The 12,799-nt window shown below is 40.5% G+C and overlaps 1 protein-coding gene across 4 annotated transcripts in view; it reads right to left on the reverse strand.

Annotated features, from left to right (window-relative positions):
• The window catches only part of XPO4 (exportin 4), a gene marked incomplete at both ends in the record, with an annotated part of 141,254 nt that overhangs the window by 115,956 nt on the left and 12,499 nt on the right, over positions 1 to 12,799 (reverse strand). For 3 of the 4 annotated variants that reach the window (XM_080689166.1, XM_080689165.1, XM_080689164.1), the window contains one exon: positions 3,421 to 3,526. In XM_080689166.1, coding sequence (XP_080545292.1) covers positions 3,421 to 3,526 — 106 coding nt within the window. Of the gene's footprint in view, positions 1 to 3,416; positions 3,527 to 12,799 lie in introns of those variants that run through there. The other variant, XM_080689167.1, reaches the window with a different exon arrangement.

A 12,799-nucleotide genomic window follows, 5' to 3' on the forward strand; every position in this document is an offset into this window, starting at 1 on the left:
TAGTCTTTTTTTTTTTTTTTCTTTTGATGGGGAGGATCTTTGGTGGCAATCACAGAAGAAGAATGACATTTGAATGTTTTCAAGAGACAACGAAGTTTCATTACTTTTCCTTTAGCTACCTCTGCATAGTATTAGATGAAGACCTTTAAAGTATTACTCCAAGAAAGCTTTTGCTAAAAATGGAGGAATAAAACAACTCTAAAAAACCAAATTCTAAATTTAAAAATAGGAATGTTCCTAAATATACTTTCTCATAAAAATCATGATTAGCCTTCATAAACTCCACTTACACATACTATAAAAATATAAGAGAGGTTAGAAGGAATGCTAGAAGTGAACAGTATGAGATCAGAACTTCCCATGCACACTGGAGCTGCATTCTTGCTCTCTAAAGATCATTGAAAGTACAAGGTCTTTGTGAAGAACACACAATGCACTGAGGATTCCTTCACTAACTACTTTAATAAAGATCTGCCACTAATGACACTGCCACTTAGGACACTGCCAAGATTAAAAAGTCTCCAAGGCTGCTTGAGCAAAAGCCCTCGCTTGCCACCACAGTGAAGTCACTTAATAATAATTAATGGATATAAAATTCATTTGTATCTCGTCAGCCATGTCAAACTAGACAGAACCATTCATTCAGACAAAGTTCAAATGAGGAAAACCACTAAGTTCTGCTCAAAAAAATGTTTTAAGAAAGAAAAACAAGCCTGAGATGTTCAACTACTATAATCACCTCTCTGACCATAAAGATGTCTGTCCAAGCACTGGAAATGTAAACTCCCCAAAGTGCTCTCCTGACTTAGTGATACCTATGGGCAACAACCAAATGTAAAAAGTCGCACGTGAAAAGCATAATTGATAGCAGTACTCAAGAAACAATTTTCCAAAAACAGAGAAATAAAAGTTTACTAGTCTCTTAAATTTTTTGTTAGTTTATTTCATTTGTTCTGGCTACTTCTGGGATAAGTAAATGAAATCCATTTCTCTCTGCAAAAAGGACAAAAAAGAATGCTACAAAGTTAGTTCCAAGAAAGGTAAGTCAATCCTTCACAGTTCTGGATTATTTCTTTATCAAGAATAGAACTCACAGGATTTTTGAGGAAACACTTAACCCTAAAAAAACTAGTAAATTCTGAAATATCAACGAGGTGAATTAGGCTAAGAGTGCTCTTTAAAATACACAAGCATGCAACATGCACAGTCGTATACACCATCCACACGAAAAAGAGTAAAGAAAATAAAAAGCAGGATGAAAACGAAAAGACAAGAGAAAAGAATGTGGAAAAATGAGAACACATATAACTGAAGTTAGAAGTGAAAGGAAGAATTAAGAGCCAGAAAAGGGAAGCATCAAGGAGAAAGTCTCCCCTTTATCAGAATATATTTCCCAGACATCCTATTAAAATGACATATAATCCCTAAATAAGAATGTGAAAATTCTGAATTGTGATTCAACTGCCACTTGTATGAGAAGTCTTCTTAGAGGAATTTGCCCTTCTGTGCTGGTGGCAACTGAGTGAGGAGTTAAAAAGATTTTGTTGTGAAGTTTAGATGCAAACATTAATGTAACACAGGGCTATGCAGTACATTAATGATTACACTTGTCATTCATGCACGCCACCTTTAAATTGTTAATGTCTCAAAACCCAAACTGGTTTTAAAACCACAGCCGGAACTAGCAATACTACTCTTTAGACAATTTTATCAAGAAAACAATAGTCATCCAAAACATGCTCAAATCATAAAAAAGCAATAATACCTCATAAAATATATATTCTCTAAAAAGGAAAGAGTAGTATAAACAAATATGCTCTAATAAAATATTTATCACTTAGATGAGCCAGTTCCAGCCAGTCTAGAAGGACGACTGCATTTCAAAAGCAAGTCGGATGGGAACATTGATAGGGGCCTAGCCAGCACCCCGGCAAGGCCCAGGCCACGAAAACCAGACTAGAATTGTCATAGGGTAACAGTCTAACACAATAGTTTTCTAAATCTATTAATGCTAAACCATTTCAAGGCAGAAAGGATGAGGAAAACTCTCTAAAACTCTTTATGCTAATGTTTTAGTTTGGCTTCTTGTTATTTAACATTGAACATTCTCCACATGCGTAAGATAACAAATTTCTTAGTGAAACAAACAAACTGAGGACTCATCACTGAAGTAAAATGGCCTCATTTTAAAATTGAAAGTTGTTAAAACTGCCCTCTAAAGGTAAGATCCAATTCCTGAACAAGACAGAGCTGACTTCACTACTGCTGCTAGCTCATTGCAGACAGAACACAGAGCATTTTACAAACAGGCCATATTTTTTTTAAACTATTTTAATGACGTGATGTGGACATGACATTTACCTCATTGTTCACAAAATGGTTTTACACATTATTGTATTTGCACCTCACACAACTTAAGACAATCACATCCACTGAGGCAACTGGTATCACTTTTCCTCTATCACAGATGAAAAAGAGGCATAGAGACAATGGCTTCAAGTTGACAGTGCACAGCATGCACCACTGGAAGCCAATCTCATAGTCCAACATTGGTACTCTGCCCACTACAACTAACAGCTCTCCTGTTCTTACTTGTAAAGCATTTTAACACATAGTCATAATCATAGTTTATATCAATCTGGAAACCAGAGTATTAGTAGGGAACAGATAAACCCTACTAAAAGCACAAGAATAAAAAGCACGATGTTTTAGTTCCTAATATTCAACTAACCAATTCTGTAGTCACAGATGACTTGAAGAGCCATTCACAGCCTTCATTATAGGCTACATAAAAGATGGCTCCAACTAAGAAAAACAGCCAGCAGTATAATCAGGTTATAAAATAACTCTAACCAGTGACATCTCCCTCACTGTTACTGAAAAGGATCTAAAGGAAGATGGCAATTTCATACAAAACTCTTAGGAGATGCCATCTTTGCACAGAGAGCTGTCATTCTTGTGATTGCTTTAGAAGAGTTCCTTACATTAAGTATACGGTGCTCATGTGATTAATCTTTGCTTTAATCTATGAAAAAAATAACTAAAAGAATGCATAGAACCTTCCAAAAGCAATCAATCTTCAAACCAACACTAGCGTAAGAAATATTATTGTATATTTCCAAAATCAAATGATAGGACATTTGAAAACAACTAAAATAACATTAGATATTTTTCCCCACCATTAAAAGTTTTCATGTTATAATCAATAACAAATTACTGAACACTATACTTCTTGTAGGGAAATTCCAAAGTAAAAACAAATTCCTTTCTGGTTTCACAAACTACATTTAAAGCCACTGTGGGGGGATAATTACTAACAGAAAACTACTAACTGCATGAATCTGCTTGTTTTAAAAAATTAATGTTCAAAAGAGAAAAGCCAGATCTGATTACGCCAAAATATTTTAAATAAATACTTACCCAAAATATGCTTGCAAACTGCAAATGGTGACTTTGATTTCCTAAATGATAAGAATATGTGCTCTGCATGCTGCCGCTGCTCACTGCTGACCATGGACGGTGGGGCCTTGAGATCAAACACAAAAAAAGAGAAATATGAGGAAGAGAGATCAAAGCACCAATACCCACAGAAAGAGAAAAGCTTGCCCTCCTGTGTGGGGAGGGGAGCAAGGGAACCAATTTTTGTTTAAATTTTCTTAAGAGCCTGGTGTGGTGGCACACCCTTGTAATCCCTGCACTTGGGAGGCAGAGACAGGAGGATCGCGAAGGTTCTAAGCCAGCCGCTCTGGCTTGAGAGACCTGTTTCCAAATAAAAAAATATAAAATAGGTCTGGGAGTGTAGCCCAGAGGTAGAAGGGTTTCCAGTACCACCAAAAAAAAAACAATTATTTCTTAAGAAACCATAGTATATAATAGTTCATAATAAATATTTAACATACAGTTTCAGAAAGAAAGAAGTTCCTGGCAAGGTATGATTCAGAATTCCTTAAAATTGCCTGCACTAAAGTAAAAAGTAGATATTGGGCCAGGCATGGTGGCACACATTTGTAATCCCAGTACTTGGGAGGCTGAGACAGGAAGATCACAGGTTTGTGGCCAGCCTCAGCTACTTAGTGAGGCCCTCTGTAACTTAATGAGACTGTTTTCAAAATAAAGGATAAAAATAGGGCTGGGAATGTAGCTTGGGGATATAATGGCCCTGGGTTCCATCCCGGTACCACAAAAAATAAAAAGAAAGAAAGAAAAGAATAAAAAAGAGCAGGGCGTGGTGGTGCACACTTGTAACCCCAGCATTTGGGAGGCTGAGACCTGAGGATCGCGGTTTGCAAACAGCCTCAGCTACTTAGTGAGGCCCTCTGCAACTCTGTGAGACCTGGTTTCAAAATAAAGAATAAAAAATAGGGCAGGGGATGTAGCTTGGAGGTCAAATGCCACTAGGTTCCACCTCCAGACCTGCAAAAAAAAAAAAAAAAAAAAAAAAAAGAATAAAAAAGAAAATCGTGCTGGAGGTGTAGCTCAGAGATAGAATGGCCCTGAGTTCAATCCCAAACTCAACCAAAAAAAAAAAAGGGTTAAGAGGTATAGCACAGAGGTAGAATGTCCCTAGGTAGTCTCCCAACCCTACACACACACACACACACACACACACACACACACACACACACTCTCTACTCTTCTGAACCACATCTACCTAAAATATATACTCCCATTATATGACTTGGTTCTTTTGGTTTATTAGCACTATTGAAGAGAAGAAGACATTGCTTATACAGCCTATAAATCTTCAATCTGGGAATAATAAAGATTTATTTTTCTACTGTCTAGCAATATAAAAGGAGAAGTCAAAATTTCAACTACATCCAAGAATCTGAAGGGTAAGAAACATTTTGCAACCAAGTATAAAATTATGTCAATTATGTGATATCAGTCACTCTAATTTTAGTCAAAATAGTAATATATATATATATATATATATATATATATATATGTATATATGTATATATGTATATGTATGTATATGTATAACCAAGAAAAACAAACTACTGGCATACTCTGACTTATGTGAATTCCTATAATTAGCTAAAGCCAGTTCGGACTATTCCTAATGATATAGCACCCTCTACAGTTCTCTAGATAAGAATGAAAAAAATTCCCATTAAACAACTGTGTTAATTCTTTAATAATGTTTTGTTGTTATTTTGCCAACTAGGGATTGAACTCAGGGAATTCTACCTCAAACTTATACCCCTATCCCTATTTTTTTTTCTTTATTTTAAAACAGGGTCTCACTAATTTGCAGACAGCCTAAGTAGCTGAGACTGACCACAAACCTGTGATCCTCCTGTCTCAGCCTTCCAAGTACTGGGATTACAATTGTGCGTCAGCACGCCTGCCTCCATCGTTTATTTTTTTTATTTTTAATTTTTTGTGGTACTGGGGATGGACCCAGGGGCATTATACCTCTGAGCTACAACCCCAGTCCTGCTTTTAGCCCTTTCATATTTTGAAACAGGGTCTCACTGAGTAGTGAAGGGCCTCGCTAAGTAGATGAGGGTGTCTAATAACCGTGATCCTCTAGCCTCAGCCTCCCAAATACTGGGATTACAAGCATATGCCACCATGCCTGGCAGCCTGCCTCTATCTGTGTGTGTGAGGAGGGGGTAATTGAAGATGGAACCCAGAGGCTTTCTACCTCTGGTCTACACTCCTAGACCTATTTTATATTTTATTTGGAAACAGGGTCTCACTAAGTTGCTGAGGGCCTCACTAAGCAGCTGACGCTGGCTTCGAACCTGTGTGATTCTCCTATATCAGCCTCCCAAGTACTGGAATTACAAGCAGGGCCATCATGCTTGTAATTCTTTGCTTTGTAATTCTTTGCTTGTAATTCATAATGCTTTGTCTCTATCTTAAAAATTCCTTTTTTGTGTGTGTGGGTTTGGGGATGGAACCCAGGGGCATTAGACCTTTGAGCTACACCCCCTGCCCTATCTTTTATTCTTTATTTTGAAACAGGGTCTCAGTAAGTTGCGGAGGGACTCACTAAGTATCCTCCAGTCTCAGCCCTCCCAAATGCTGGGATTACAAACCTGCCCAACCAAGCCTGGCTTATCTTAAATTCTTTATTCCCACTGTTTTCCTTATCCAACAAGATGGGTTTGTGTTTTGTTTTTTGTTTGTTTTTGCGGATCTAGGGATGGAACCCAGGGAGGGGCATTCTACCTCTGAACTACACCCCCTGCCCTATTCCCTATTTCTTATTCTTTATTTTGAGACAGGGTCTCACTAAGTTGCAGAGGGCCTCACTAAGTAGCTGAGGCTATTGGCCAGTCTCAGCCTCCCAAATACTGGGATTACAAGAGTACACCACCATGCCCAGCTGGGTTTGTGTTTTTACAAGTTATCTCTCTCTCTCTCTTTTTTTTTTTTTTGGTGATACTGGAGATAGAACCCAGGGGCCTTCTACCTCCAGGCTATACTCCCAGACCTATTTTTTATTTTATTTGGAAACAGGGTCTCTTAAGCCGGCTGAGGCTGGCTTCAAACCTTCATGATCCTCTAGTCTCAGCCTCTTAAGTGCAGGTTTTACAAGCGTGTGCTACCAAGCCCCGCAGTATCTCATCTTTGATGTCTGTCAACTCTACCCCATCAGCAAACACTGCTGCCCACAGTCCATTGGTATGTATACAAACTGACTCTAGATCACCAAGGCAATTTCTGAATTATTCTTCTCATTATCCATAAAATGCACTATGCCTGCATAATTATGCAAATTATATGCTAATTACTCAAGGCACAAATTTTGATTCTAAATAAAGCTAATGATCCAAATGTCACCTGATAGTCACATACATTGTGCAGTCACATACACTGAGGACTGAACCCAGCAGTACTGTACCTCAAAGTTACAACCCCAGTCTCCCCCCCCTTTTTTTTGGTGGTACTGGAGATAGAACCCTTCTACCTCCTGGCTACACTCCCAGACCTATTTTATATTTTATTTGGAAACAGGGTCTCTTAAGGCAGAGTGTCTGGCTTTGAGCCTGCGCGATCCTTCTGTCTCCACCTCCCAAGCGCAGGGATTACAAGCGTGTGCCACCACGCCTGGGTCCCCCCCCTTTTTGATGGAACCCAGAGGTATTGTACCTCCAAGCTATATCTCTAGCCCTATGTTTTAGTCTTTTTAGTTTTTTGGGGGTTTTTTGGTGGTACTGGGGTTCCAGTAAACCCTTCTACCTCCGGGCTACACTCCCAGACCTATTTTATATTTTTATTTTGAAACAGGGTCTCTTAAGCCAGGGAGGCTGGCTTTGAACCTGTGTGATCCTCCTGTCTCCCTGTCTCCACCTCCCAAGCACAGGGATTACAGGCCTGTGCCACCACGCCCCGCGCTAGTCTTTTTAGTTTTAAAAAGGGTCTCACTGAGTTGGGAAGGGCCTAAGTACCCAAGACCTCTCTCTGATCTCAGCCTCCCAAATACTGGGATTACAAGCATGCGCCACTATGCCCTGCTCCCAGCCCTTTTTTTTTAATTTTCTTTTTTCTTTTTTGGTGGTACTGGGGATGGAACCCAGGGGCAATCTACCTCCAAGCTACACTCTTTTTTATTCTTTATTTTGAAACAGGGTCTCACTAAGTCGCAAAGGGCCTCACTAAGTAGCTAAGGCTGTCCGTGAACACTGAACCTCTTGTCTCAGCCTCCCAAATGCTGAGATTACAAGCATGCGACACTATGTCTGGCTCCAGCTCCTTTTTTTATTTTTTATGTCTTTTGTGGTATTGAAACATTCTGCCTCTGAACTATACCTCCAGACCTATACTTATGATTATTACCTGATTTTTTTTTTTTTTTTTTTTTTTTGGTGGTGGTACTGGGGGTGGAAGCCAGAGGCTTTCTACCGCCAGACTATACTCCCAGACCTTTTCTATATTTTATTTGGAAACAGGGTCTCACTAAGTTGCTGAGAGCTTCACTAAGTAGCTGAGGCTGGCTTCGAACCTGTGTGATCCTCCTGTCTCAGCCTCTCAAGGGCGGGGATTACAAGCATGTGCCACCACGCCTGGCTTTATTATTTGATTTTTAAACATGCCCTCACTAAGTTGCAAAAGGCCTTACCTTGCTAACTTGCTGAGGCTGGTCTTGACCTGCCATCCTCTGGTCTCAGCCTCCCAAGTAAGTATTAGCATTACAGGCCTGAGTCACCATGCCCACCCATTTTTGTTTTGAAACAAAGGGTTGCTGAGAGTTTCCTTATATTTTAAGGCTAGCCTCAAACCCTCGATCCTCCAGTCTCAGTCTCCCAAGAATTGGCATTATTATTTTTTTTTTTGCAGTACTGAGAACTGAACCCAGATGGCGTAGGTGCATAGGTTCGAATCTAGCCTCCACTATTTAGTGAGGTTTTCAGCAGTTTAGTGAAACCCTGTTTTCAAATAAAAAAATATAAAATAGGTCTGGAATGTAGCCTGGAGGTAGAAAGCCCCTGGGTTCCATCCCCAGTACCACAAAAAGAAAGAGAGAGAGAGAAAGAGAGAGAGAGGGAAGGAGGGAGGGAGGGAGGGAGGGAGGGAGGGAGGGAGGGAGGGAGGCAGGCAGGCAGGCAGGCAGGCAGGCAGACTTCCTCTAGGTCTCGGAACAGATTTCAGGGTGTTCTATACAACCTGTAAAACCTCAAAAAAAAAAAAATGGTAACACAAAAGAAGCCTTTCTGTAGTCCTTGTTTATGTTCTCATTGAGACTAAAGCAAATATGTCTAAGAATAAACACTTCAAGGATGGAATGAAACAAGAGGTGGGACAGGCGTGGTGGCACACACGTAATCCAGGGCATGAGAGGTTGAGACAGGAAGATGGCAGGTTCATGGCCATCCTCAGCTATTTAGTAAGGCCCTGCTTCCAGATAAAATAGGGCTGGGGTATCTGTATAGCTCTGAGGTAGAATGCTCCTGGGTTCAATCCCCAGCACCACAAAAAAAAAAAAAAAAAAAAAAATGGAAGCAACAAAAGGCAGCAGCAATGGCGACCAAGACCAGGACCTTTAGGAACATAAGGCACAAAACCTGGCACACACAAATCCTCACTCAACAGACTGAGATTTCTGGCCCCATTCCACCATGCCACTGGCAGGGTTTGGGCACTTTCAGTTTACAGTCCCCTGGAGAACTCCATTGGCTGGAGCCAGGAGCACCCAAAACTGGAACTCTGGAGATCAGTTACTGATGAACAGGTTAAGGACATGCTTAGTGTTAATTTGTAATACTGTGGGAAGGAGGAAGAGACAGAGGAATACTAAAATGTTTGAAGGGTTTCTACTGAAAAAGTATTTGAGCCACGCTTGTAATCCCAGTATTTTAGAGGTTGAGACAAAAAGAACCCAGGTTTAACATCAGCTCCAGCAGCTTAGTGTGACGCTAAGCAACTTAGCAAGACCCTCATTAAAAAAAAAAAGAAAAAAAAAAAAACAGGTCTGGGATCTGGGACTGTAGACCAGAAGTAGAAGGCTCCTGGGTTCCATCTCTAGTAGCACTAAAAAAAGTATTTGAAACCAGGCGTGGTGGAGCATGCCTGTAATCCCAGCATTTGCGAAGCTGAGACAGGAGGATCAGCTACTTAGTGAGGCCCTTTGCAACTCAGTGAGACCCTGTTTCAAAATAGAGAATAAAAGGTGTGGTGGCACACGCTTGTAATGCGCACGCTTGTAATCCCCGCGCTTGGGAGGCTGAGACAGGAGGATTGCACAGGTTTGAAGCCAGCTGCGCACGCTGGCTTAGGAGACCCTGTTTCCAAATAAAAATGTAAACATAGGTCTGGGAGTGTTGCCCAGAGGTAGAAGGGCTTCCAGGAACCCCAGTACCACCAAAAAAAAAATAGAGAATAAAAAATAGGGCTGGGGGTATAGCTCAGAGGTAGAATGCCACTGGGTTTCCATCCCTAGTACAGAAGAAAAAAAGTATTTGAGCTGGGCATGGTGGAGCACGACTATAATACCAATCTGAGGAAGACTGGGACAGGAGGATAATAGGTTCAAAACTAATCACAGCAACCTGAGACTCAACAACTCAATGACACCTGTTTCAAAATAAAAAATAAAATAGGGTTGGGGGTGTAACTTGGAGGTAGAATGTTGGTACTGGGGTTCAATCCCCAGTACCAAATATAAATAAGTAAATAAATAAATATATAACAGTCTATGATTTCCAAGCTATGGAACACGTAAAAGATTATCAGTCTCAAAAAAGTCAAGAAAAAAAATAAACACACATATACAAAAAAAGTGCATGTATATTTCTATCTTCGGAACCACATTATGATATATAATTATGACCCACCAATAAACGTATAAAAAAGACAACAGAAATAATCTTAATTCATAAGTAATGACAAATTAATATAATAACTAAGTAAACAGATTATCAGGTTGCATAAAATAGAAAATCCAAATTTATGCTGTTTATAAGAAATGCATATAAGACAGGCGTGGTGGCACATGTTTGTAATCCCCGTGCTTGGGAGGCTGAGACTGGAGGATCATGGTTGGAGTACAGCCTCAGCTACTTAGTGAGGCCCTTTGCAACTCAGTGAGACTTTGTTTCAAAATAAAAGATAAAAAATGGGGCTGAAGTGTAGCTAGAAGGTAGAATGTTCCTTGGTTCCATCTCTAGTACTACAAAAAAAGGAAAAAAGTTAATGAAACTGACATCAATCAGATAAAAAATGTAAAGCTGGGCACAGTAGACACACCTGTCATCCCAGTACTTGGTAAACTAAAACAGAAGCATCACAAGTTTCTGACCAGCCTCAGCAACTTAGTTGAGACACTGTTTCAAAATTAAAAAATAAGGCTAGGTAGAACTTTCCTGGGTTCAAATCCCAATACTGCATAATAATAATAATAATAATAATAATAATAATAATAATAATAGTAAAATATTACTAAAAAAATTAGAGTTGGCTGGGCATGGTGGCACATGCTTATAATCTCCGTGCTTGGGAGGCGGAAACAGGAGGATCGAGCAGGTTCGAAGCCAGCCATGCTGGCTTTAAGAGACCCTGTTTCCAAATAAAAATATAAAAAGTAGGTCTGGGAGTGTAAGCCTAGAGGTAGAAGGGCTTCTAGGCACCCCAGTACCACCAAAAAAAAAAAAAAAAAATAGAGTTAATTTGTCATTTAAAAAGGGTCAACTAAGCTGGGCGTGGTGGCACAGGCTTGTAATCCCCAGCGCTTGGGAGGCGGAGACAGGAGGATCATGCAGGTTTGAAGCCAGCCTCTCTGGCTTAAGAGACCCTGTTTCCAAATAAAAAATATAAAAATAGGTCTGGGAGTGTAGCCCAGAGGTAGAAGGATTTCCAGGAACCCCGGTACCACAAAAAAAAAAAAAAAGGGTCAACCAGCATTTGGGAGGCTGAGACTGGAGGATCCAGTTCACACAGAGAGCCTCAGCTACTTAGTGAGGCCCTCCTCTACAACTTAGTGAGACCATGTTTCAAGATAAAGAATAAAATATAGGGCAGGGGGTGTAACTTGGGAGATTGAATGCCTCTGGGTTCCATCCCCAGACCCACCAAAAGAAAAAAAAAAAAAAAGGGGTCAACTAGCTGGGCATGTTGGCTCACAACTAAAATTCCAATACTTATTGGGAGGCTAATAGAGGAAGATCACAAAAATGAAATAAAATGGTGCTTGGAGACGTAGCCTGGAGTAGAATGACCCTGGATTCAATCCCTAACATAAAAAAAACAATTTTTTAAAAGGCCAACTAAGCCGGGCGTAGTGGTACATGCTTGTAATCCCGGCATTCAGGAGGCTGAGACTAGAGGATCGCAGTTTGCTGACAGCCTCAGCTACTTAGTTGAGGTCCTCCGCAACTTAGTGAGACCCTATTTCAAAATAAAGAATAAAAATAGGGCAGGGGGTGTATACAGCTCAGAGGTCGAATGTCCCTGGGTTCCAGACTGGCAAAAAAAAAAAAAAGAGGGGGTCAACTAAAATGGCATGTAAATAACACAACCTCAAGTCTATAAATAAAAATAAATGACAGAACTACCAACAAACCTACTACCATGGGATAAACATAATTCATAGCTTATGCTAGCTTATGAAGACGAAAAAGACTTAAGTTTGTTTTTAATGGAAATAAATACACTGTACTTTTCATTGGCTATCATATGTTCTTCTCAAATACACTAAACAAACCTGACTAATAGATCAGGTCCCTCCCTTCTCCCACCAGACCCCACAGCCTGGACAGGTGGAGGAACCCAAAAGGCAGAGCAAGATGTCACAAGACTCCAGGTGTCCAGACTCCAGACATCGCAAGACTACAGATGTCACAAGAGGACCGGCTAGCCCCACCCCAGGATCGGGCGACATAAATACCATCAGTTCCTCTCTGACCACAGAACTCTGCCTACGGACCATGACTGATGGCCGACTTTGCTGACCACATTGGCTCTGCTGCTCAGTCATTGGTCTCTTCCCCCATGCTCGGCAGACCTCGCCCAAAGGTGCCAGTTTATTAAAGATGCCTGATTTCACACAATAACTTGGCTGGTTTTTGCCTCCTTCACAACCTCCACTCCATTTCAACATTACATTTGATGCTGAAACCTGGGAGGATTTTTGTATTTTTTTTCTCTCTTTTTGTTTGTTTGTTGCTATACTCCTCCTTGAGCCCCAAACTCTCCGATCCCTCAATTGGATCAACCGCTTTCTTTCAAACCGGGTGCACCCAAGGTCCTGCGCTCTTGGGGGAAGTGCACCCACCAGCTGCTTGCCACAAGGGTGCACCACCAGCCTGGCTAAAGAGGGAGGTAATAACTACAATACTGCCAAAGTATA

The sequence above is a fragment of the Muscardinus avellanarius genome (assembly GCF_963383645.1).
Source record: "Muscardinus avellanarius genome assembly, chromosome: 2".
In the NCBI taxonomy this organism is placed as follows: Eukaryota; Metazoa; Chordata; class Mammalia; order Rodentia; family Gliridae; genus Muscardinus; species Muscardinus avellanarius.